Source organism: Aristolochia californica, unplaced genomic scaffold (assembly GCF_029961685.1).
Source record: "Aristolochia californica isolate CCGP_79_NKW_82.1479 unplaced genomic scaffold, dmAriCali1.0.hap1 SCAF_6, whole genome shotgun sequence".
In the NCBI taxonomy this organism is placed as follows: Eukaryota; Viridiplantae; Streptophyta; class Magnoliopsida; order Piperales; family Aristolochiaceae; genus Aristolochia; species Aristolochia californica.
In genome coordinates this window covers 41,384,160-41,407,526 of record NW_027182257.1, presented here as the reverse complement: position 1 = coordinate 41,407,526, position 23,367 = coordinate 41,384,160, and the positions used below count along the sequence as shown (strand labels likewise).

At 37.3% G+C, this 23,367-nt stretch overlaps 1 protein-coding gene across 1 annotated transcript; it reads left to right on the top strand.

Moving 5' to 3' along the window:
• The first annotated feature begins 543 nt into the window (after window positions 1-543).
• On the top strand, window positions 544-21,873 carry LOC137933948 (AP-1 complex subunit gamma-2-like). Its single transcript, XM_068778088.1, has 18 exons — window positions 544-961; window positions 2,824-3,126; window positions 3,240-3,381; window positions 4,076-4,249; window positions 4,372-4,548; window positions 5,526-5,680; window positions 6,795-6,885; window positions 7,915-8,078; window positions 9,779-9,833; window positions 10,005-10,127; window positions 10,221-10,316; window positions 15,112-15,239; window positions 15,701-15,805; window positions 15,947-16,230; window positions 19,436-19,735; window positions 19,825-19,997; window positions 20,506-20,610; window positions 21,504-21,873. The coding sequence occupies exons 1-18, from the start codon at window positions 930-932 to the stop codon at window positions 21,597-21,599; spliced, it is 2,703 nt and encodes a 900-aa protein (XP_068634189.1). The 5' UTR covers window positions 544-929; the 3' UTR covers window positions 21,600-21,873.
• The last annotated feature ends 1,494 nt before the right edge of the window (window positions 21,874-23,367 follow it).

Genomic DNA, 23,367 nt, shown 5'->3' with positions numbered 1-23,367 from the left:
GATCGAGTTTTTTCAAGCTCGGCTTGTTAGATTGTGGGTTTAGGGCATAAGTCAACTCATTAGCATTATTTTTTTTTTACGAAAATTCCCTTCACTCTAGTTGTTCTCATCAATTATCTTTTTAGTTGATTGATAGTTGATCTTATTTACATCAAACCTCAAAGATGATTGATTATTTAATCCATTTGGGTTCATCAATATCTAATATTATTTTTTGCCAATAAAATAAATACTATTGGAGGTATTTGGTCTTTCTTTTAGATCGACTTGTTCAACCGTACTAATTTCATCATTACAATATTTTTTATTTTTTTAAATTTTTATTATTTTTATAGTTTTAAATATAGGTTGGGGTTTGACCTCAACCTCGAACTCGAGCTCAAAGTCGGTTAAAGTTTTTGGGTTCGAGTTCTATTCCAATTTTAGGCTGAGTTAGAATTAGAGTTTGAAATATACAAATCAAGCAAAACCCATAGCATATGCAGATTTGGAGCTTGGCTCCACTCATGTCAACTTACGGGTTTATTTCTTCCCCTCTTCCAGACCCATGGGTGAAATCTAAACCCATACCCTGGGTTTTCTGATCTGGCGCGAAATCCGACCCGATTTCCGTATTTCTTTTTTCTTGCCATAGACACTGGCCTCTGGCATTCTGTATTTCGAGCGTAGATGTTAGGTTCAGTAATCTTTCCGACAGGCTTTTCTTATGATCCCATTTTGACTGATTTCCCGTAGTGCTGATTCTGCTTAATTTCATTTCTTTTCACTCTCCACAGATCCATCTATTTCTCTCTCTAGATCCCGATCTTCTCTTGTTTTAATTCGACTAACTTTCTTCCTCCGTCGCTGGATGCGTCCGTCCTTCTGCTTGTTATAGCCGGATCTCATTGGGGCGTGTGACTTGTTGACGATTTACGACGGATTCAATCATGAATCCTTTCTCGTCGGGTACTCGGTTGAGGTAAGATATTGATTTGAGTGGTATTCTCTGAAAAGGAAATTTTTTTTTGATGTGGGAAGATCGAGTTACTAGATCGCAGTAGCACCTTCTTCTTTTATTTTTCCTTACTATTCCAACTTCCGGAATGGTAAAGTTTCCCTGGCAAGCTTGAATGCATCTTAGTTTTTAAAAATTAAACCATTATCAGAACCAATCTGCTTTTTAATTGTTGTTTTCTAATTTTCTATTTGCTCCATTTAAATTTATGCTTTTTATTGTTTTTGTTTTGATCTTAGCAGCAAAAATACGAGTGTTATAATGAGTAGAATTAGTACGATGTTAAACGCTCTTGGTGCTATGGAAATTGTTGAGCAACTTGATATCTTTGTTGAAATCTTTCCGTTTAAAATTATGTGACGTGTTAATGATTGCGTACTCTTCCCTTTTTTGCCTTCTATCTGATAAAGTTATACACTGTCTTTATCAAAACCTGGCGTTTGACCGCCAACAGGTATTTTTTTTTCGGGATTTGGTCTTATTAAGCTAATGTTTCATTGTTCTGGATTCTGGTCAAGAATCTGTGTTGTATATATTTGTGCCTGAGGGCTTTGAGTTTGCATGTTTTCTAACGTAATAGTGCATCATGTGGATTGAGACTGGAGCTCAATGGCCACAGTGAGAGTTTTGGGGTCATTGTGATATTTGAGTGTCTAAAGAAGAATTGGGACCTTTTCAAAATTTGCTTGTTATTGAATTTTTACAAAGATGCCTGCTGTGCTGCTTTTCTTTTTTGTTTCAATATTTTTGTTCAAGTCATCATTCTAGATAAACTGAGGATTTGGTAATCTTTCTTCTGTACTAGGATTTGGTAAAAAGTGATATATCAGCTAAATTCATGTCCTTGCGATGACATGTCTCAAAAACATTCTAAAATTAGAGGTGAAGTTCAAGAGCAGATATAGTGCTGAAGTCATATTATTAAGATAACAAGGCTAAGAGAATTCTATGCGAGGTACTATTGTGTCTCAGTTGCATATGTGGTTACATCTGTCAATCATACAAATATTGATAAGGATGGAGAAATAGAAAACAGATGGAGAAAGAGGTAGAGGATGAGAAAGAGGATGGAGAACTAAAAGAATAAAAAGAAGAGGGAAAGGATGGGGTGGTCAGCGACAGAATACGTGTGAGAAGAAAAGAAAAATTCTCCAACAGAAATGGGAGAGTCTGTCCCTGTTGCATATAGATTCGAAAGCTGAAGCTAAATGGAGATTACTTTAACAGTCTCCCCTTGGAGCTGGATTAGAAAATTGCCCAGCTAGGAACAAATCAAAAGTCGTGGCACTCATCCTAGGCTTTAGTGAAGGTTTCAGCATATTGATTGGAGGCAAAAAAGTAATATATCTTTATCTCTAAGTGGGGATTATCCTTCTATCTGTCAAGCTCAATCTTATATTTCTTCAATTTGATATTGTGCTCAGAATGGCAAAACCAGGTGAACTTTCCAAATTCACTTTGTCAGCTTCTTGTAAACACTTATTATTTGAGTTTCTTGGTCATGAATATCATTGGTCATAAAAGAATCCCTGAAAAGACTAAGCCCATGACAGATAATTGGTGCCTCCTTTGGATGGAACCTTATTAATTTGCTGAATTTCAAATTTAATGTCAAGGCTGAGTCAAATTTGAAGAGTTATCCTAAGTAAGAAAAGTTAAGAAGAATCAACATGAAGGGAGTAAGTAGATACGAAACTGATTTATTTCATTTGTGTGATTGTTGTCTTTGAAGTTTTTTAATAAAATTTGCTTATTTTCAATGCTGCGGAGATCTATGATTCCATATAAGATCCTTAAAATAGTGATCTAGTTGTTCTTAAATGCAGGGACATGATTCGGGCCATTAGAGCCAGCAAAACAGCTGCAGAGGAGCGTGCTGTTGTAAGAAAAGAGTGTGCTGCTATACGTGCTGCTGTTAGTGAAAATGACCAAGATTACAGGCATCGTAACCTGGCAAAACTCATGTTCATTCACATGCTTGGCTATCCCACTCATTTTGGTCAAATGGAATGCCTCAAATTGATAGCATCTTCTGGATTTCCTGAGAAGAGGATAGGATATCTTGGCCTCATGTTGCTTCTTGATGAAAGGCAAGAAGTACTCATGTTGGTTACGAACTCCTTAAAGCAGTATCCAATGATCTAAGCAGATTATGTTAATGTTTTAACATATTTAACTACTGTCATATTGTTTGTGTCATCTTGTGTATGTGTTGTCCGAAAGAACCTTAACATTTGTACAGAGATCTCAACCACTCAAATCAATATATTGTGGGACTCGCTCTTTGTGCTTTAGGTAACATATGTTCGGCGGAAATGGCACGTGATCTTGCACCTGAAGTGGAAAGATTACTTCAAAGTAGAGACCAAAACATTAAAAAAAAGGTATTGTCTTGATCCGGTGAAATAGCCCTCTCTCATTTAATGTATCTTCATGGTCTATCAAGTTAATGTTCTTGTAGTTGCTAATAAATTTTCATACTTTAGGATGGGCTTTATTTCCTGTACTGCAAACCGTGTATGAACTCATTTGTTACCTTAGTCAGAAAGTTGTTTGACTAATTAAGCACAGGAGGGAGCCCAAATTGAACAACATTTCAGCCATTTGCACTTAGCCAGAGTATGGGAATGGAACTCTGAATTTTAGTTAGTGTGAACACTCTTATTTTTGGATTATATTAATAAAATTTAGTGTAAATCGCGATAGATGAATTTTCAATGAATTTAACTGTTAAATAGTTCTGTTTTTTTATTTTCTGATGCACGGCACAACCATGTGTTCTGTCGTGCATGGCCCAGCTTTAATATCCTTATACCAACTTATCATGGAACATTCTATGGTGGGTGGTAATACTCTTTTACTGTCATTTTTGAAGAGGGGATGGTGGATAAAGTACTGTTGTTTTTTCACCTTGTAGACCAGTGAAACTGGGATAGCCATGACTAGAACTGCCATAAAAGAGCTATAAGATACCAGCCATATTCGTTGTCTGTACCTTTTTTTGTTTTGTTTTTGTTTCTATTAGTTCTACCTTCTCTGTTTTGAATTTATCCTTTGATCACTTTTCTGTGTTACTAGGCTGCATTGTGCTCAATAAGGATTATCAGGAAAGTACCAGACTTGGCAGAAAATTTTATGAGTCCTGCTGCTGCTTTACTCAAAGAAAAGCATCATGGTGTGCTAATTACTGGGATTCAGCTCTGCACAGAGTTATGCAAAGCTAGTGCTGAGGCTCTTGACCACTTGAGAAAGGTATAAGTGATAGATAATGAACTTTGCCTTGCCATTTTACATTTAAAATTTTGCTAAAAAATTTGTTATACGCTTTTTGCTGGTTGCATGACATAGACTTACTTTTGACATGGTTTTAATAGTATACGGAAGGGGTGGTTCGAGTTTTGAAGGATCTCATGAGTAGTCCATATTCACCAGAATATGACATTGCCGGGATCACAGATCCTTTTCTTCAGATACGCATGCTTAAGCTCCTTCGGATGTTTGGACATGGGGATCCAGATTCTAGTGATTGTATGAATGATATTCTTGCACAGGTCAGTTGTCCCATTTTGTTTCTTCTTTAACTGTTACTTGTATTCAAAGGCTTTCTTCATTCATCGTGTTCATATACATAGGCTTGCAGACAGATTGACACGATCAAACTCTCTCCATATATATATAAATATGTCAAGTACATATAGTTTTCATGTTTGTTTGGCCAAGTAAGAGAGATTTACCCTCTCTCTCTCTAACCCCTTCTATGTTTTTCTCCATCTGCTGATGGCATACACTGTTAGGGATGCTAATTGTACTGCTGATCGCTCTGCTAAAGTGGGAGTCTGCAAACAACATTTTGCCATGGCCTCTCTTTCGATTGTTCCTTGAGCTTGAGGATCTTTCTCTCCCACACGCTTTGTATTATTGTGCGTCATTGATAAAATATCTCATTATTTAATATATGTTAAAGAAATCTCCTTGTGGAGCTCATCATCCCTCATTTCGGTATTGCACCAAATTTTATTAGTTATTTAAAATTTGTTATGTGGAAATATTTGTAGATAAACATTACAGTTTTCACTTATTTTATGAGAAAATTAGGAAAAAGAACATTAATGTATTATTCATTTTGTAGATAAAGTATAAACATTACAATTTTCACTTATTTTATGTGAAATTTAGGAAAAAGAACTCTAATGTCTTTTTTATTTTTAGTAAATTTTTTGGAACACACTTTAATTACTTCTTTTAGGAAAATAAAGAATAAGAAGCAAAAGGTGGTTGTTTAACTTCAGTAAATGTCAGTAACAGCTAAACATCTTTTGGAAAATCATTTTTGCAATACCTTGCCCTTGATAGAAGGAACTAGTGCTAAGAATTGGGCATTTCTTTCTGCTTTGGTTGTACATGGAGAGGATTATTGTTATGCTGTGTTTTCCTTTCTTCATGACTTTGTTTATCTAACATAATAAAATCTGATCTGCATTTGGAAGATAATTGAAATACTATTGGTCATTCTGGATTGTTGCGGCAGGTAGCAGCAAAAACAGAGTCAAATAAGAATGCAGGGAATGCTATTCTTTATGAATGTGTTGCAACTATTATGGGCATTGAAGCTACTAGTGGCTTGCGTGTACTGGCTATTAATATCTTAGGAAGATTCTTGTCAAATCGCGACAACAATATCAGGTGAACTTTTTTATTGTAGTTTTTAGTCCTGGGCTTGATTTTCCTGATATGGTTTTATACATGTACAGAGAAAATGCAGTCTGCTTACTAGTGAGAGTGTTAGATTATAGGATGGCAAACATAAGTATCTAAATTTTTTAGGGATATTGATATGAACTGGTCCATGGTGTATATCTATATTGTCACTAAGCCAAAAAAAAAGAAGAGGATTAAATAACATATGAGGCACAGGTTTTTCTCTTAAGTTGCATTCTCGCATCCTGTAGCTAAGTAGAGAAGGCTGCAGAAATCCTTGCTACTTGCAAGAGAAGGGGCTGTCATTGTAGCCTTTGGCTGACATCTCTTTAGTCTGTTTAATTTTGTAATGTTTGTTTTGTTCACTGAGAGTGTTTTTTAATCTTTTATTTATACATTTCTTTCCCCAAACCCTCACAGGTTATTTTTGGAAATTGGTATCTAATGTATTCTTATTTGTTGCTTAATGGAATTGATCCACCATCTTTTTCAGTCCCGCTGTCGTATTTCACCATTCCCCTAAATCTTCTTACAAGTGTTCTCACATACGCCCTTTCTCGAAAATGCTCCTTTCTTTGAATAAAATGCGCCCTTTCTCAAAGAAAAAAGTGGTCTCACATACAGTTCCTTTTTGTTCATAGGAATGAAGGAGCAAAACAATTTGTTGCTAATTTATGTTTTCCTGGGATCCACAATGCTGCTATGTTCCGGAGAATTAAAAGTTCCTATTCTAATATTGTAATTTATTTTTCTTATTGAGATCTAATTCATTCCAAATGTTGAGAATGCATTACTGATTAACTTGTGTAGGAGTACACCAACCTTGTGCTACTTATATGAATTTTCATAATCCATATATTTTTGTGGTTTTTTATTATTATTTTTTTCAGACTGCCTTAGGCTGATTAGCACAGAATCAGTTGTCATGCTTTTTTCATATTTCTTTTGATTGCCCATTGTATGCTGTTTGGGTTGTTAAAGGAATATCCCTTTGCGTTTGTCATATTTGATCTGAAACTTTAATCTATCATCACTGGGTGGTAATTGTGTTAGACAAACTCTTATCACCTAGAAAAATGACACCTATCTCCTTTCCCAGATATGTTGCATTGAACATGTTAATGAAGGCAGTTTCAGTAGATACTCAAGCAGTGCAGAGGCACAGGGCAACAATTTTGGAGTGTGTGAAGGTACTCTTTGATTTTTTCAGATGTTTCATTGCTGAAAAATTGCTCAGATACAAGAAACCCCTCGTCAATATTTTCCTATAAATTATGTTATACAACATAAATATGACATGTAACAATCTAGGCAGTATTATAGGTGGATTCAAATCTATCCTAAAATGGCTAGCTGAAGTTAGGATTTGGTGTCTATACTGATAACCGCAAAATTCTTCTAGACAGTAACCTATTTATTATTCCTACTAACTGCCAGTAGCACAGAGAACAAGAATGATACTTATTATATAAGGCTGAAAGCAGCCTTGTAATTGATGAAAATAACATCAACAGGTACATGGTTTCATTTTTTTTTCTTCCGAAAATGACGAATTCATTGAGAAAAATTGATTTTTTATTTTTTAAATTATCTTCTAATTTACTTTCATTATGAAACTTAATTTAGCTTTCTTAGTTTTACTATTATTAAACATGAAATTTGTTACTCTAAATTCATGGGGTTGTACTCATTCAGGAATGTGTTTAAGGGGTAACGTTAATGTCCTTAAGCAAACAGGAGAAAAATTCTAGACCAACCAAAGGTCTTTGAATGATCCCATTGTGAGGGTTAATTTATTTTTCACATATTTGATGTGTGGTTTAGGTGGACCTCAAGCCTATGACCCCAGTATTTTTTCAAAGAAACTCATCCAAGTGGGAACCATAATTTTTGGAGAATGTTGTCCATTTGCTTAGGTGGACCTCGAGCCTATGAGCCCAGTAACATTCCTGTCTAGCTTTCTTTGATCTTTGGAATCCACTTGGCTCTTGTATCAGATGTATGGTTCTTTTGGAGTGAAATGATATTTCAAGTTAGTTATTTGATTTATCTAATCACTTTGGAGTGGTTGTTTGCTCAAAGTCAAGTGTTTTGTTTAATTTGTTTTGTATAATGATGAAATTTTGATAACTATTATAAAATTCATTTTTTTTTTCTAACCATGATATTAATTCCTTGATAAGGAAGTCCAATAATAAGTGACATTTGTTATTACACAGGATTCTGATGCATCAATTAGGAAAAGGGCGCTTGAACTTGTTTTCCTTCTGGTGAGTGAGAACAATGTGAAACCATTGACAAAAGAGCTGATTGAATATCTTGAAGTTAGTGATCCAGACTTCAAGGGAGATCTTACTGATAAGATTTGCTCAATTGTTGAGACGTAAGTGGAAAACATGAAATGATTTGATCGGCTTTATTTTTCTTTGAGATTTGAAAATGCCTGGGTTACTTTGCTTGGTATATTTTGTGAATTGCGACATTTATTCAGCCTATTTGCATACACATGTACAAATTTTGGTGTTTTAGTTTCAGTTGTTACACATGATGTTGCTGTTAGTTCATTTGATTGTCTTCGCAGTATCGAGGGTTTGGAATTTGAAATTTTTAGTTTTGAAGACAATGAGAAAGACTATTCAAAATGTTCTTCATCTTTTATTGTCCTGGTTTCCTCCAACCTTTCCTACATGTAACTTTTTTCTTTTCAATAAATTGTCAATTGTCAAAAGAACTCCAAATGAAACCAGCTGAGAGCCTGAAGAAGATCAGGAGATGATGGTTGGAGGAATAGGATAAATTTAAAAAAACCCTACAATGATAGCATTTAACTTGTTTATGATGAGACTAATTTCTTATCCAAAGGGAAGAACGACAAAGGTGTTTCTATGAGTCCATGAAAGGACATATCCTAAATAAAAAGTTGAAGTGCTCCACTTTGAGCATTGTGAATAGTTCTGTTGTAGATTCTGCATTTTTTTTTTTCTGTAGTGAGGGAAGCAATATCCAGATGTTTGCTTCAATGTTCTGGCAATGATCATCTTGTGCTTTTCTCTGTCATGTCAAGTTTTTTATTCTGGAAAAACATGGGAGATGAGGCGTTTAATTTTTTTTTTTTTTTTTGAGAAAGAGATGAGGTTTTCTCATGAATAACTGATTGATTGCCCTGCCATTCTTATAATTAAATAACTGATTTATGATTTTCATGGTTGTGACTCTAATGGCCAGTCACCTCTAATAGTGTCAAAGCAAGTTCATATGACTTTGGGAACCTAGTGCAAGTTCTGAGACCTTGGTCAAATGGTAGAGTGTTTACCAACTCAGAAAAGAAAGAGAAATTTAAATTGGACACTGGAATAGGAAATGCATAAAAAAGATCTGCAGAACATCAAATTGATCTGGATTCAAATAGAATGCTGAAAAGGCAAAAGTGATGAAATATGAATTGGAAATGGAGTATGAACCTTATATTTCCTAAAAAGTTGCATATATATATATATGTATGTATGTATGTATGTATGTATATATACTGGATTTTCTTGTACATTATACACATTTAGAACTTGCTTATAGACATAAGTAGAAGCAAGTGTAAATTGTTCTTATAGAAAAGACACTACGGACTATATTGCCCTAAGTTGTGACCAACTGTTATTTTCTAATATTTCTTATAGGAGAACTAAATTCCTTTGTGGAAGTTAACTCTATCATTGGCACATATTTGTCATGGCATGTAACTTTTGAACACCTACTGCCTTTGTTTTTTCAATCAATCTTTGTGTCTAATACTTCTTGCTAGAACATCTATTTCATTTGCCTCTTATAACTCTTGTATATGTGTGTTGGACCACGTTAATATCCAAGGTGCTTTACAAGAGCTTTTTTGATTGAGCCAGTCAAAGATTTCCCATGAATAAGGAAAAGAATAAAGATAAAAAAGAAAAGAAAAAGAGTATGGAAAAGAAAAAGAAACACCAACACCTCAGTGAATTTTGGCTCTATTGTATTTCATGCTAACTTCTCTCAATCTTTTTCTGTGATTATCATCACACTGCTTCAGTATGTTCCTTTTCTTTCTATGTACAGGTTTTCTTCGGATAAGTTATGGTTTACTGATCAGATGCTCAAAGTTTTATCTGAGGTAGGTAACTGGGCATCAGTTTTTTATCTTGGTGTAAGTGTAATATAATTTTGTTATGTAAATTGTGTCCGTTATTTGCGCTGTCACTTACTCCCTCTAGATGTGTTCCTTTAGCTGATGTATATTACTTGTCTTTGGGAGTTATTAATTTAATTTTATTATAACATATAGGCTGGTAATTATGTAAAAGATGAAGTATGGCATACCCTTATAGTGGTGATAAGCAATGCACCAGACCTTCATGGATATACGGTACGGTCCCTTTATCGGGCACTCCAATCTTCAGGTGAACAGGTACTCAGCTCTAAAATTTTAGAACCAAGATTCACTGGGATGTTTGACGCTTCTTTCTCTGCTAAAAGGTTCTTCTTCGAGGTGAATATGTAGGAAAGTCTTGTTCGAGTTGCAGTCTGGTGCATTGGTGAATATGGTGACTTGCTGGTTAATAGCACTGGAGTATTGGTGGGGGAGGAACCAATGACTGTAAGTTTTATTGTTTAAATTTATTATGAGCCAGGTGATGAACTCTTAAAACACACTAGAACTTTGATACAAACATCATGAAAAGTTAAACTGGTGTGCAATATTGAGTTTGAGCCTTACACATGTTTGGAGTGTCCTTAGTCTAACCAATACTAAAAGGTCATAAAGTCATTATTAAGCTATTGTCAAGAAAAGAAAAGTCATTACGTTAATTCAATTCAAGTACAATGAAATTACAAATGAATGTGTTAGTCTCTACAGAGATTGGTACTGAATTTGATCTTTAAATTGGGTAAAATGCCTGTTTCTTCAAAGATGGATAACAACTTCATAAAACAAATAGAACTCTACTGTCATAGTTGTGTCGGTACTGTTCTCTAATCTCATTTTATTGGATAGATGCCATAGATTTTTTTTTTTTTGAAATGTTGATAATTTTATTTCAAAGAAAGGGAAGATACATCAAGGGAGACCTCCCCTAACAACTAGAGATTGAAAAGGCAGGGGGGGGGGTGTGTGTGTGTGTGTGTGCTAATTTAGCGCACAACATCAGCAGCCGAATTGGCTGATCTAAGTACATGAGACCAAGTACAAGAAATGGTGGATACAATGTCCAAAATATCAAGAAAAATCTGCCAATGACGCCATAGGGGGAAGGATGAGGTGGAACACCATCTGATGACAATCTTGAAGTGTCCCTCCACGATAAGGGGACCACTGAAGCAGTTCTAAAAAATTCATAAGCCGTGAAGGAGACCGGAGAGCTCAGCAGTGGTTGAGTTAGCAATTTTGAAAGGGCTAGAGTAAGAGAGGATGGCAGTGCCCCCTGGATAAAAAAATCACCTCACCAAACCCAGCCAAACCCAGGTTCCCAAAGGCGCTACGATTAAAGTTTAGCTTATAATATCCAGAGGGAGGAGGCTCCCAAACAACAACTTGGTGGGGGACAGTGGGGACAAACATCTGAGTGGACCAGGGTAGAAGAGAGGCAGTCAAACTCTTTTCGGGTGTAAATTTAGGTAGATATGAGACCAGTGGCGGTGAAAGAAACCTTAGCAGCAGAGCGGAAAGTACAATATGGAGTTCCTTTCCTTCCAGAGGCACCAAGGAATTAAAGCAATGCAGGCAGCCAATAAAAGCTTGCCTGGGCTGGGCAGGCGAGTTCCAGAAGAGAAACGACACATGGTGCTTAGGTCAAGCGGGATGCAGAAGCTGAGTCTCATGTTGTCAATCATGTAGGTCTAGACCTTCCAAGTGAAGTCACAGTGGAGGAGGAGGTGATTCACAGTTTCAGCCGCCGTCCCGCAGAAGGGGCAGAGAGGATATGGAGTGATGTTGCCATGCCTAATAAAGTTGTTTGCAGTAAGGCTTGTTGCGGTAGACACTCCAAAGGAAAAACTTCACCTTGGGCGGGGCCGAGAGGCACCAGGCAAGAGCAACCAAATGTGGGGCGAGAGGCCGGGTCCATCCCATAAGATGACGTTAGGCCGAGGAGATCGGGAATCACTTGCTATCATCTGGGAGCCAAATCATCTGGTCAGCCGTTTGAGGGCGAACCATAACACTACCGACACTATCAATCAAACCACAAACAAAAATGGCTTCCTCATCAGTAAGGTCGTGTCTAAGGCAGAGATTCCATGAGCCATTCCGCCAAGCGTCAGAGATAGATAAGTCGCGGCTGGTGGTGAGCTGAAGCAGTGGTAGGTAAGACGAGGCAACAAATCCCTCGAGAAATGCAGACTGGAGCCATCTCCAACAAAGAACTGAATGGCAGTGCGGAAAGAGGAGAAAAAATGAAACATGGCCTTCAGATGGGGGAGAGATGACGATAGTTTGCACTAGTGATCCATCTATCACCAAGACACCAATGCTTGAAGGCAACCATTGGCTTCCACGAAGCCCCCGAGGAAGAGTTGAGCTTCCAAAACCACTTGAGCAATAGAGCATGTCCTATTGCCTTGGTGTGCTTGATCCTAAGCCCACCGAAAGATTTTGGCTTACACACTTCATCCCAACTGACAAGGTGATAAAGAAACTCATTTCCAGTGCCACACCACAGAAAATGTCTCTTGATCATGTCAATGCACCGACTAATAGAGGCGGGGCAAGCTAGGAAAGAGAAGAAATAGTTGGGAATACCCGTGTGGCATGAGTTTAAGAGGATCAATTTACCAGCCTTGGAAAGCATCCTACCCTTCCAAGAGGACAGACGTCTCTCAAGCCGCTCTATCACAGGAGCCTAGAGACCCATCCGGGGTCCATCGTTAGTAAGAGGGAGACCCAAGTAGTATGTGGGAGCACTCGCAATGGGACATCCTAGAGTCTTTGCCATAATCTGAAGCAAGGGGGGATCCATGTGATAACCCATGATGGTTGACTTTCCCTAGTTAATGTTCTGACCTGAAGTGATCTTAAAAAGGCCGAGAAGGGCCTTAATGTTGCAGACCTGGTACAGTGTGCTAACGCCGAAGCAAATGGTGTCATCTGTGAACTGGAGCAGGGGGATCTCAAAGCAACTCTGTTCGGAGATGGCCTCTAACCAACCAATGCTGCGGGCAAAGTAGAACATAGAGGATAAGTACTCTTCAATGATTTTTGAAGAGTGGGTAGAGGGGGTCTCCTTGACGAATGCCTCGAGTGCCTTGGAAGAAGCCACAGACCGTGCCATTGAGGTGCAAGGAGTAAGAGGTTGAAAAGATACAATTGCGGATCCAAAACCTCCATTTGTCTCTGAAACCTATACACTGCATAATGTCGTTCAGGAGGGACCAACTAACTCGGTCGAAAGCCTTCTCGAGGTCCAACTTAAGGACAAACCGTGACCAACCCATCTTGGCAAAATGATCCACAATTTCATGCGTGGCCATAGCTGAGTCAAGTATGTCACGGCTTGTGATAAAAGCACTCTGGCCCTGGTGGATGATGGTAGGTAGAACAACCTTGAGACGACGAGCTAGGATGCGGGCAATGATCTTGTGGAACTTGAAACGAGACTGATCGGTCGATAATCCTGAGGGTGCTCCACACTAGTTTTCTTGGGGACCAGAACAATAAGAGAAATACCCACGCTCTTAAAGGTGATTCCATGATCATAGAAGCTTCGGACCATGGAAATGATGTCCGACCTCACAGCGAGCCAACAAGCCTTGTAGAATTCCCCGTTGAATCTGTCAGGCCTCGGGGCCCTATCTCGGGGGAGTCCCAGTACAACATCCTCAACTTCCAAGTCAGAGAAAGGAAGCGCAATGAAACTTGCTAGAATAGGGGAAATTGCGGAGAAGTGAAGGCTAGGGAGCCTGGGCCGGTGGTGGTGGTGCTCTGTGTAAAGATTTGCAAAGAAACTGAGAAAAACATCAATAATGGAGGTCCTATCCAAGGTAACCTTGTTGTCAATAGACAAAAGAGATGACCCGATTAGTCCTCTTGCGGCCGAGGCAATGCCATGGAAGAACTTTGTGTTAGCATCCCCTCGGCCAACCACTTGAAGTGGGCTTTTTGCTTCCATTGAACCCTTTCAGAGTGTAAAATAGATTGAAAATTACATTGAAGAGAGATGCGGGTAGAAAACTCAGCATGAATAAGACATCTTTGCTCCTCAACCGTATCAAGGGCAGCAATCTGAGATTGGAGAGACGATTTTTTAGAGGAGGCAGCAAGGCGACACTCCGAGGACCATGATTTGAGCTTTACTTTGAGACGCTTCAACTTGAGGGGGAGAGACTAGCCATCATAGTTAGGGTCCCCAAAGGTTTCCCACCATGAGGTGACGTTGCTGGCGAAGTGTTTGTCCAACAACCAAGAATTATCAAACCTGAATGGGGGTAGACCCCCATTTATCAAGTTTGGTATCAATCTAAATAGGCCAGTGGTCGAGGCCAGCACGGCTCGACCCACAGGTGTTGCCGTAGATCCTGAGCTAGTCACCGGTGGCAAGGAACTGATCAAGCTTGGAAAGGATGGGAGGTCTCTGACCATTGAACCAAGTAAACTTCTTGCTAGAGAGGTTGATTTCTTCCAGCTCAAAAGTGCTGATAAAGTCAGCAAATTGCCTTGTGGTTGAGGTAATCCGGGAGGTAGGGGGGGGGGGGGGGGCTTCTCATTACAAAAATGGGTTGCATTGAAATCCCCGGCAAGGAGCCAAGGAATGGGCCAAAGCGGCAGAAGGCCAGAAATCTCGTCCCAAAAAGAGTGACGACCCCGGTATCTGAATACCAGAGTAGTCGGTCATCTGGAAGATAAGCTGTAACCACTTTCACTTTGTTTTTATTAAGAGTTTGCTCTGTGGGACTCTTACTATGTTGATTAATTTTGATAACTTCATTGACGCGAAGTGATTTGTATTTTTCACTTGTTTTATTGAGTGCTTATGAGCTTGTTCTTGACTTTTAATAGAAGAGGCAGATTGGCTTGGTTGATGTACGCATAAGCTCATCTATAACTTCTAGATAAAGGAAAAAAAATGCAATTTTCATAGAAAAAAAAAGAGCAGGCTTACACCAGGGGTTTTATATGTTTATGGAATTGCTACTTTATTGTTTGTTTTCATAAGAATGGAAGTATCACAATCTGATTTCATGACTAGGCTAGTTTTTTGGAAAAATTCTATGATGTATGAAAATTTTGAAAAATTTAGGACATCTCCTATTAACGGAATGCTACATGTGGGAAAATTTAGAGCCTGACGTAGTAATATAGTGTTTCAATTTTTTTCTATTTTTTGTTCTTTTTCAAAAGGGATTTTCACTGTATAAATTCCTAAGAAGGCATAACGGATTGTGATTTTCAATGGCAGGTATCTGAATCAGATGCTATCGTTGTTGTAGAGTCTGCACTTAAACACCACACATCAGATGTTACTACTCAGGCAATGTCTCTCATTGCTCTTCTGAAACTTTCTTCTCGTTTTCCTCATTGCTCACAGTAAGTTCCTTTTTTTGTTTTGTTTTTTTTATGCTTCCTCCTTTTAGCACTCTTCATCATTTTCTTGTTTCCTAAAACATTAAGGCTCTGCTCAAAGTCTACATGTACTTTTAATGATCTACTATTAGCTGTTGTCTAGTACTTGTACTCTTGTATGATGGGGATTTTGAACTAATAAGCCTCAACCTTCTTCCTTGACCTTGATAAAGTATTAAACAAGTAAATGGGGTCTAAACCTCTTACTCTGACCACGACAAAACGTTCCGGCAACTGGGGATGTGTATAAAAAGAATAGGAAAAGAGGACAATAAGTAGGAGAGTTCAAACATTCTTGTGTTTGTGGAATATGAATGGGCACTTAATTTTTTACTTTCCTGGTTTAGATAAATTGTTTATTTGCCTCAGTCTGGTTCTCATTGCTAAGGATCTGTCTTTTGCCCCAATCCTTGCTGATGCTGTAGGAGGATAAGGGAAATAGTTATTCAACAAAAAGGAAATCTTATTTTGGAGTTGCAGCAGAGATCAATTGAATTCAATTCTATCATTCAGAAACATGAAAATATCAAGTGGGTACTTCTTGCCTCATGCATTTCACTACTATTCTTTATCCTTTCAGATAGTAAACCATATATTTATGCTATTTGCATTTCTAGAAAAATATCTTTATGCCATTTATGAACTTCAAAGTGTGGCTTGGCTGTATTCAGGTCTGCTTTGGTTGAACGTATGCCAGTGTTGGATGAGGCTACTTATACTGGAAAGAGAGCCGGTTCTGCACAAGCTACTGTGCATTTGGAAAAGACCAGCAAAACTACCCGCCCAGCAAATGGTCTTAATCTTCCAAATGGTGTAGCCAAGTCTGCTCCTGCGACTCCCCTCATAGATTTGCTTGATTTGTCTTCAGATGATGTCCCTGCATCTGCTTCTTCTACCAGTGATTTTCTGAATGATCTACTGGGAGGAGGTTTGACAACAAATCCGTCAGTATCAGGTAAGTTTTTATCTTTTGCTCTCATTGATAATTCTTTTAGCTTATATGGGACTGAAATGTACTTTTGCCTTGTTTATTTGCTCATTGGGGGTGTCCTTACTGAAAGTGTTACTAGAGGCAGTGTGGTTAGATGATACTAAAATTTGATGATAAGAGTATTAAAAAAGTAATATCGTGAATTTTAGCTGCAACGGTTAGGTTAGCTAACAGATGCAGCTATTAATTATAATGGAATGCTAAACAAGGACATCTTGCAATCCTAGTTAGGGACTTGACAGGCGAAATAGATAAGGTTGTGGAGGTGAAACATTATGAATTATCAACTTAGGGATATTTAAGTATGAACATTTCAGGGGGTGCATTGTGCAATAATTTTATAATTTTGTAGTTGTGCATGTGTGTGCAATAAACCCGACATTTATTATTGTTTTCTTCTGAGTGCTACTGGAGTGAGAACATACTAGACAATCTGCTAAAAGGAAAAGATTAAACATGAAAATCTACTGAAAAGAGAAAAGCTATGTTAGTGCAGAAGAAAATGAACAGCAAACTAGTCCACCAGAGGAGAGTTTCCCACAACAAGGTGTTAATAAGAGAGTTGATTTCTAGGACAGGAGTAGGTAAGGTAATTAACCATTATTTGGATAATGACTCACTAAAGAAAGAAACATGAGGAGGTTCAAGAAAAACAAGATTCTGAAGGTATTCATGATTCAAGGGCATTGTTGAGCAATTTATCATTTATGAGAAGTGAACTTTTTAAGTGTTGGCTTGGTGAGGGCCTGCTTTCAGCTAATAACTGAAGGATGCTCTAGTACTTTTAAGTCTCTTCATGTATTTCTGCAAAATTAGAGGTCAAGGAACCCTTCTTCTAATTGATTGTGTTATGGAGTTGCTGCCACCTGAGAAATAGAGGTCCCTTGGTAATTCTGACTGAGATGCCTCCAGAGAGCTGAAGCTCCACCCCAATTGTGTTCCGTATAAAAATGTTGCCATAGCAGTCTTAAGTGAGACCTATGCCAGCTGCCTTTTTTTTCTTTCTGAAATCGTGGTTATCTTTTACTAGTGAAAAAGAAAAATAATTAAACAATAATGCAGTTAGGATACAATGGGGAAGGATTTCCCAATCAAGAGAGCAGGACAGTCAACCACTTTTTTGGCTTGGACATCAGAAGTATTGTTAGCAGCTCTCAATATGTGCTGCCAAGATGCATCCAAAGATGCACATAGATCTTTAGTTTTTTCACAGACGCAGCCGAATCTCCACCGAGAGTGACCCTTCATCCAGCTGATTACTATTGCCTAGTCACAGTCTATCACTTGTGGAAGTGGGAAATTCTGTTTGTACAGCTTAATTCCTTGCAAAAGGGCCTTGACTGCAGCTAGTTCCAATAGGGCCAGAAAAGGATAGCAAGATACGATTCTCATGATCCTGAATAACTCGTGATTCTTATGATCCTGAATAACTCGTTCAATATCAGATGATCTTGGGTTTCCAAGCTGCTGGGACTGCCAGCTGATAGGCTAAGGTGGCACTCTAGAGGAGAAACTGGCCTCAAGCTTCCAATGATTCTTTATGACCGAAAGACGCAGTGGGGGAGCCCTTTTTATGTGCTGACACAGGATAGGATTTCATGAATCAGCTTCTAAATTAGCCTTCCAACCAAGGAGGGATCTCCATTGAATGTTCCACTATTCTGCTCCTTCTATTGGAGTCAGGGTGCTGTTGTTATAGTTGCTCTACTTGGCTCATGCTTGCGGCCTGTAACTTCCAAGAATAGCACTGTTTATGGAATCCTGGAAACAAAGTTGAACTCCAAACATATTGAAAACAGAATCCTGTATAGTGAAGCTAAACCTTTTTAAAAAGAAATATAGTGAAGTTAAAAGGGCATTGCAGTAGCAAATGATTGATGGATTTCTCCTGGTCATTGCAAAATTTGCAGAAAGAATTAACTTTTGCCCCTTCTCTCTTTTGTAATTCCTCACATCGGAGGATCTTTTTATGAGTTGGAGTCCCAATGAAGTAAAGAGTTTTATGAGGGCCTACCAACTTCCAAGAGAGTGATATCTTCTGGGCTGTTTCATTTGAGTGCATGATATGAACCACGTCAACCCGTGACGAAACCCGATACCAAATCTAGAAATCGTCCCCAAGATCTTTCAAGTTTGATGGAAACCGCAACCAGTTGCTTAGCAAAGCAAGAATCTTGGTATGGTGAAGACGTCACAAACGGGTATGGAAAATCCGTTTGATAAGTCGGTTTTGAACACCACAAGGAAACCTTGATAAGTTCGGAAAAGTGAATAACTCACAATATCAATAATCATCAAAAACTTTTTTTAATCCGTGTACAAGGTCCTCTATTTATAGCGGAGGACATGGTAGAGTCCTAATTATATTCAAACTCTAATTCTTAAAGATAAACCTATCATGATAATATAACTCAATGTAAACTAGAAATCTAACATAACTCAAACTTTAACTCTCTAAGATAAGAATATCCTGAAAAGATAACAAAATCTACTAGAGATCTAATATAACTAAAATTCTAACTCCTTATGAGGACTCTTCTTGGCATCCCATGTTCTCATGGTGGGTCCCACATTGTAACGGAGTAAAACCAGCCTATGTCCTCATGGTGGGTTCCACCAGCTCGTGCAACCATGGTGGGTCCCACAATGTAACAGAGTAAAACCGGCCTTTGTTCACATCAGTGCAAGCCTAGGCGTTGTTTGTACAATGAAGAGATGGAAAAGTGCCCTGCTGTGTCAAGTTTCCAAATCAGTTTATGAGCACCAGAGTTACTGACAGATGTTACCATGTGACATTTGATTATCTGGGGATATCTTCTTATTGTAATTCGGCATTTTTATGGCCTCATTCAGAAGTTGTGACATGAAAGGTATTCTGAATGGTTTATTGCTATCATCACTTTTATTAAAAAAAGAAAAGAAAATGGTCTATTGTTATCATGCTTATCTGTCTGTAACTCAGGATTTAATTTCTAATCTTGTGTTTCACAGTTCTCTAAGAAAGAAATCTTGTGTTTCTCTAAGGTTTTGGGTATGGCTGCTGGTGGTATACACAAAATTGAATGCCTTTGTAATTTGCATTTCCTAGATATACACTGAAATGCATGTGATAAGTTTGTCGCCTATTTGATCAAACTGATGGCACTGCTCTTATGATATCTATGTGTAGGTGTAAACCAGGTACCAACGAGTGGTGCAGACATTCTAATGGATCTCTTGTCAATTGGAACTACTTCTCCGCAGAACAATCAGTCGATGCCTAATGTCATGTCCACAACTCTGGACAACTTACCTTCAGTTTCACCATTGGATTCACTGTCACTTAATTCTTCTCCTGCCCTTTCCACTCAAACATCAGAAGCTTCTCTGGCAAATTTTCCTAAAGGAATTGCAGGACCAACAAAATCTATGGCAGGGCCTGCACCTGTGGTGGATTTGTTGGATGTGTCTTCAAATACACCTACGTCAGGTATAAGATTTCCATGTCTTGGCTTTTGTTTACACACAATCTCATATAATTCTTTAAGTGTGGTTAATAATGATATTCTTTTCTCCCAGCACAAAATCCAACTTTCCCATCAATTGTTGCTTTTCAAAGTAACAACTTGAAGATCATGTTCAGCTTTTCCAAGCTCCCGGAGAAACCTCAGGCTATGCAAATCCAGGCTACTTTCACAAATTTGTCATCTAATGTTTACACAGATTTTATTTTTCAAGCAGCTGTTCCCAAGGTAAATTTGATTACATGTCACAATGATCTGTCTATTTTCTACACTATGTGAGTTGTTTCTTTTTAAAAAATACTCGCTCAATATATTACATGAATGTCATTTTACTTTGGTTTTGCTTGTATGATTTATTTTATTTTTCTTAAAGAGATCAACTTGAGGAGCCCAAGTTGTGAATGTCGTCAGTAACTACAACAAAGCAAGGGAATTTTGATAGACTCCAATCTTTGTAAAGCATGCATCTTATTGTTAGTAAAATCAGAGCTCGTGTTAGTAAAATGCTTGTTGTCTTCTCTATGCTATATCTTCTCATCTTGTTCTATAGATGCAGGTGTTAGATTTATGTCCTAGGCAACCTTTCCTCGTTAGATTCTATTACATTTTCGTTATTTGGACTGGCTTCTGCTTTTTTGTTTGATTTGTCTTAATGTTACTGTTGCATGTACTTGTTTTATTATCACATTTCCTGTCACTTGCAGTTGTTGACATGTCATCACTATGTTCTCTGCAGTTTATCCAACTACACTTGGATCCAGCTAGTAGCAATGTTCTCCCTGTCAGTGGTAATGGGTCCATAAGACAGAGTTTGACCGTCACCAATAGTCAACATGGGCAGGTATACAGGCTCTTTTGTTCTTTTCGTACCCAGGTCCCAGTGTTGTGTTCTGTGCTTTGAGTATGTAAGCTTTTCATCTATTTTCTTTAGGGTACTATCCTCTTTTTTCTGGTTGTTTCTTTTAAGCGTTTTCCTACATAGGCTTTTTCTTTTCAGTCATTTTAGCATCATTAACTTTAGGAGCATCTGTTTTGATGGAAATCCTATGCCATTTATGAAGGAGCCTTTATAGTCTTTTTTGAAAATGTGTAGTCTTCGTCGTCATATTGTGAAAATGCTTCATGAGGGCCAATAATATAGCCATTTTCTTTTGCTGGTCGTAGTTTAATGCCCATATAACACAAAATGTTGAGCATTCAATTGTTTCAATGTTAAATCTCTAACCAGGGCATGTAGAATTCTTCCTTATCATGTAACCTTGCTGTTGTTATCAAGATGTTTGTGAGACCTCTGGAAGGGGGCCTATTCAGTCTTCATTGCAACATAAACGAGATTCAGTCTTTTTTTGTAGCTTTTCACTAAAAAATGGATTTGTGGAGAGGATGGTAACTGTGAAATGATGATCATAGGAGTGTCATTGCTTCAGCTTCTTTGTATCATTTAATCCCCTTTTGGTGTCTTATGACATAAAAACATTTAGAAAAAAAGTCTCGTCATCTCAAGTGCCTGAAATGCCAAGACCTGTACCTGTATAAGAAAGAGTTTAAATGTGCGTAGAAGCAGCTCTCCATTTTTCAAGCTGTAAAACGAACTGGAAATGATCCAATGCAGCATATACCTTGCATTATATTTCAGTGATAAATATAAGCTTCTTAGTGCATGCTTTCTTTGCTAATTTTGACTCCTCTATCCAAGCTTTATGACATTGTCATATATCTCTTATTGTATTTCAGAAAGCACTGGCCATGCGTGTTAGGATAGCTTACAAAGTAAATAACCAGGAGGTCCTGGAGCAAGGACAGATCAACAATTTCCCTCCTGGTTTATGATGTGGATATCAAATCCTGAAGACTAGTTGGATGAGGAATTGGTTCTGCTTGCAAGCGAGAAGGTCTTCCTTTCTGTTTGAAATCTCAATCATGAGGATGGCTTGAAAAACGGACTGCCTTCGGGGATCATTGATGGGTGCGGTGGTCGGTTACAAACCAAGAGGCCTGCCCGTCCTCTCTTTTTCGCTTATGTGTACAAAATGTTCTGCATAGTTGAGGGATATGAAGGGGAACTGATTTTGCCTCAGAGAGTTGTTTGTGTTGTTTCTCGGAATCTTTTTGTGGTTTCTCAGTCTGCTTGTTTGATGATCTAAATCTGGCGTTACTTGTTGAAGATGGGAGACGCGTTGTGTGATAGCATATCTTTACTCCTTTTAACATATTTTTATTTTAGCCAGTTTTTCTCAAAAATGTAATCAATTATTTTGTAAGCCCATTATTCGAACTTGCAAGGAAGATCATTTACTTTGTGCTTGAGCCAGCTTAAATTGATCGATCAAAAGATTGAAAACAAATGTCTCTACCAAGAGAAAAAAAAAAGTCCGTTTGAAGTCTCAATTAATTGAAGGATTCCACTTAGCTCGCTGCCAGCATTTACCATAGGAGAGGGGGAAGTTTCTTTTAAATGCTGATGTACAAAGAAAACGTTGCTGCAGCTATTGCAGTCCAAAGATTAGGTTTCGTCGAAAATCCCAAACGAAGCCTCCAGAATCAGTAGAAAGCTCAACATCTTCACAGATAGGTGCGCACAAGTGCTGCTGCTACTTGAAGAAACGTGGCTATCTAAAGAGCATTTCTTGGCTGCCAGGAGCATATTGTACCAGCTGCGATTGAATGAGTTCTTAATTTCTGATGAAACGTGGCTATCCCCCCTCCTTGCCATTGAAAAAGTTAGAATAGTAGCTGTTTGTTGACGTTTCAGACCTTAGAGAGTGATCCCAAAGCTGATGTTGGCTGGTCATTCAGGTGTTATACTTGACGACGAGTACTCTCACCATGCCCTTGCGGCTCGCGAGAGTGGATTCCCTCTCGTCCTTGCTCATTATTAAGCATTATTTTAAATTATTTTATTTTATATAATTAATTAAACTAATATTTTTTAAATTTGTAGAAATATATTATTAATTTATACTACATAAAAATCTTTCTTATGTTATCAATAAAATATTATATTTATTTATTTGTTATATTAATTATTTTTATTACTATATTAAATTAGTGATTTAAGAGTGATAATTAAAATATTGTTAAAGTAAACAATTGATCAACTATTTTTTTTATTATCCTATTTTTTTATCATTAATTAAACTAATAATTTTAATTTTTTAAAAATATATTATTAATTTATACTACATAAAAATCTATCTTATGTTATTAATAAAATATTTATTTATATATTCATTATTTTTATTACTATATTAAATTAGTGATTTAAGAGTGGTAATTAAAATATTGTTAATGTAAACAATTGATCACATATTTTTGTTTTTATTATCCTATTTTTATCATTAATTAAACTAATGATTTCTAATTTTTTGGAACTATATTATTAAAAATATTTCTTATGTCATTAATAACATTTATTCTTATTTATTTATTACTTTTTTTCTTTTTATTTATCTATTTTTTTATAATTAATTAGTACACAAATTAATTGTCACATGTAATTATTGTATTAATTTAAATAAAATTATAATCTATCTTAATTTATTAATAAAATATCTTATTTAATCAATTAATATATTTTAATACTACATTAAATTAATCA

What these genes read in the sequence shown, in the direction of transcription:
- LOC137933948 (XM_068778088.1), top strand. Translation starts at nt 930, where the DNA reads ATGAATCCTTTCTCGTCGGGTACTCGGTTGAG. An exon ending in ACCAAAACATTAAAAAAAAG is followed by an intron (nt 3,382 to 4,075) that starts GTATTGTCTTGA and finishes CTGTGTTACTAG; the next exon opens with GCTGCATTGTGCTCAATAAG. An exon ending in CAGAAACATGAAAATATCAA is followed by an intron (nt 15,806 to 15,946) that starts GTGGGTACTTCT and finishes GGCTGTATTCAG; the next exon opens with GTCTGCTTTGGTTGAACGTA.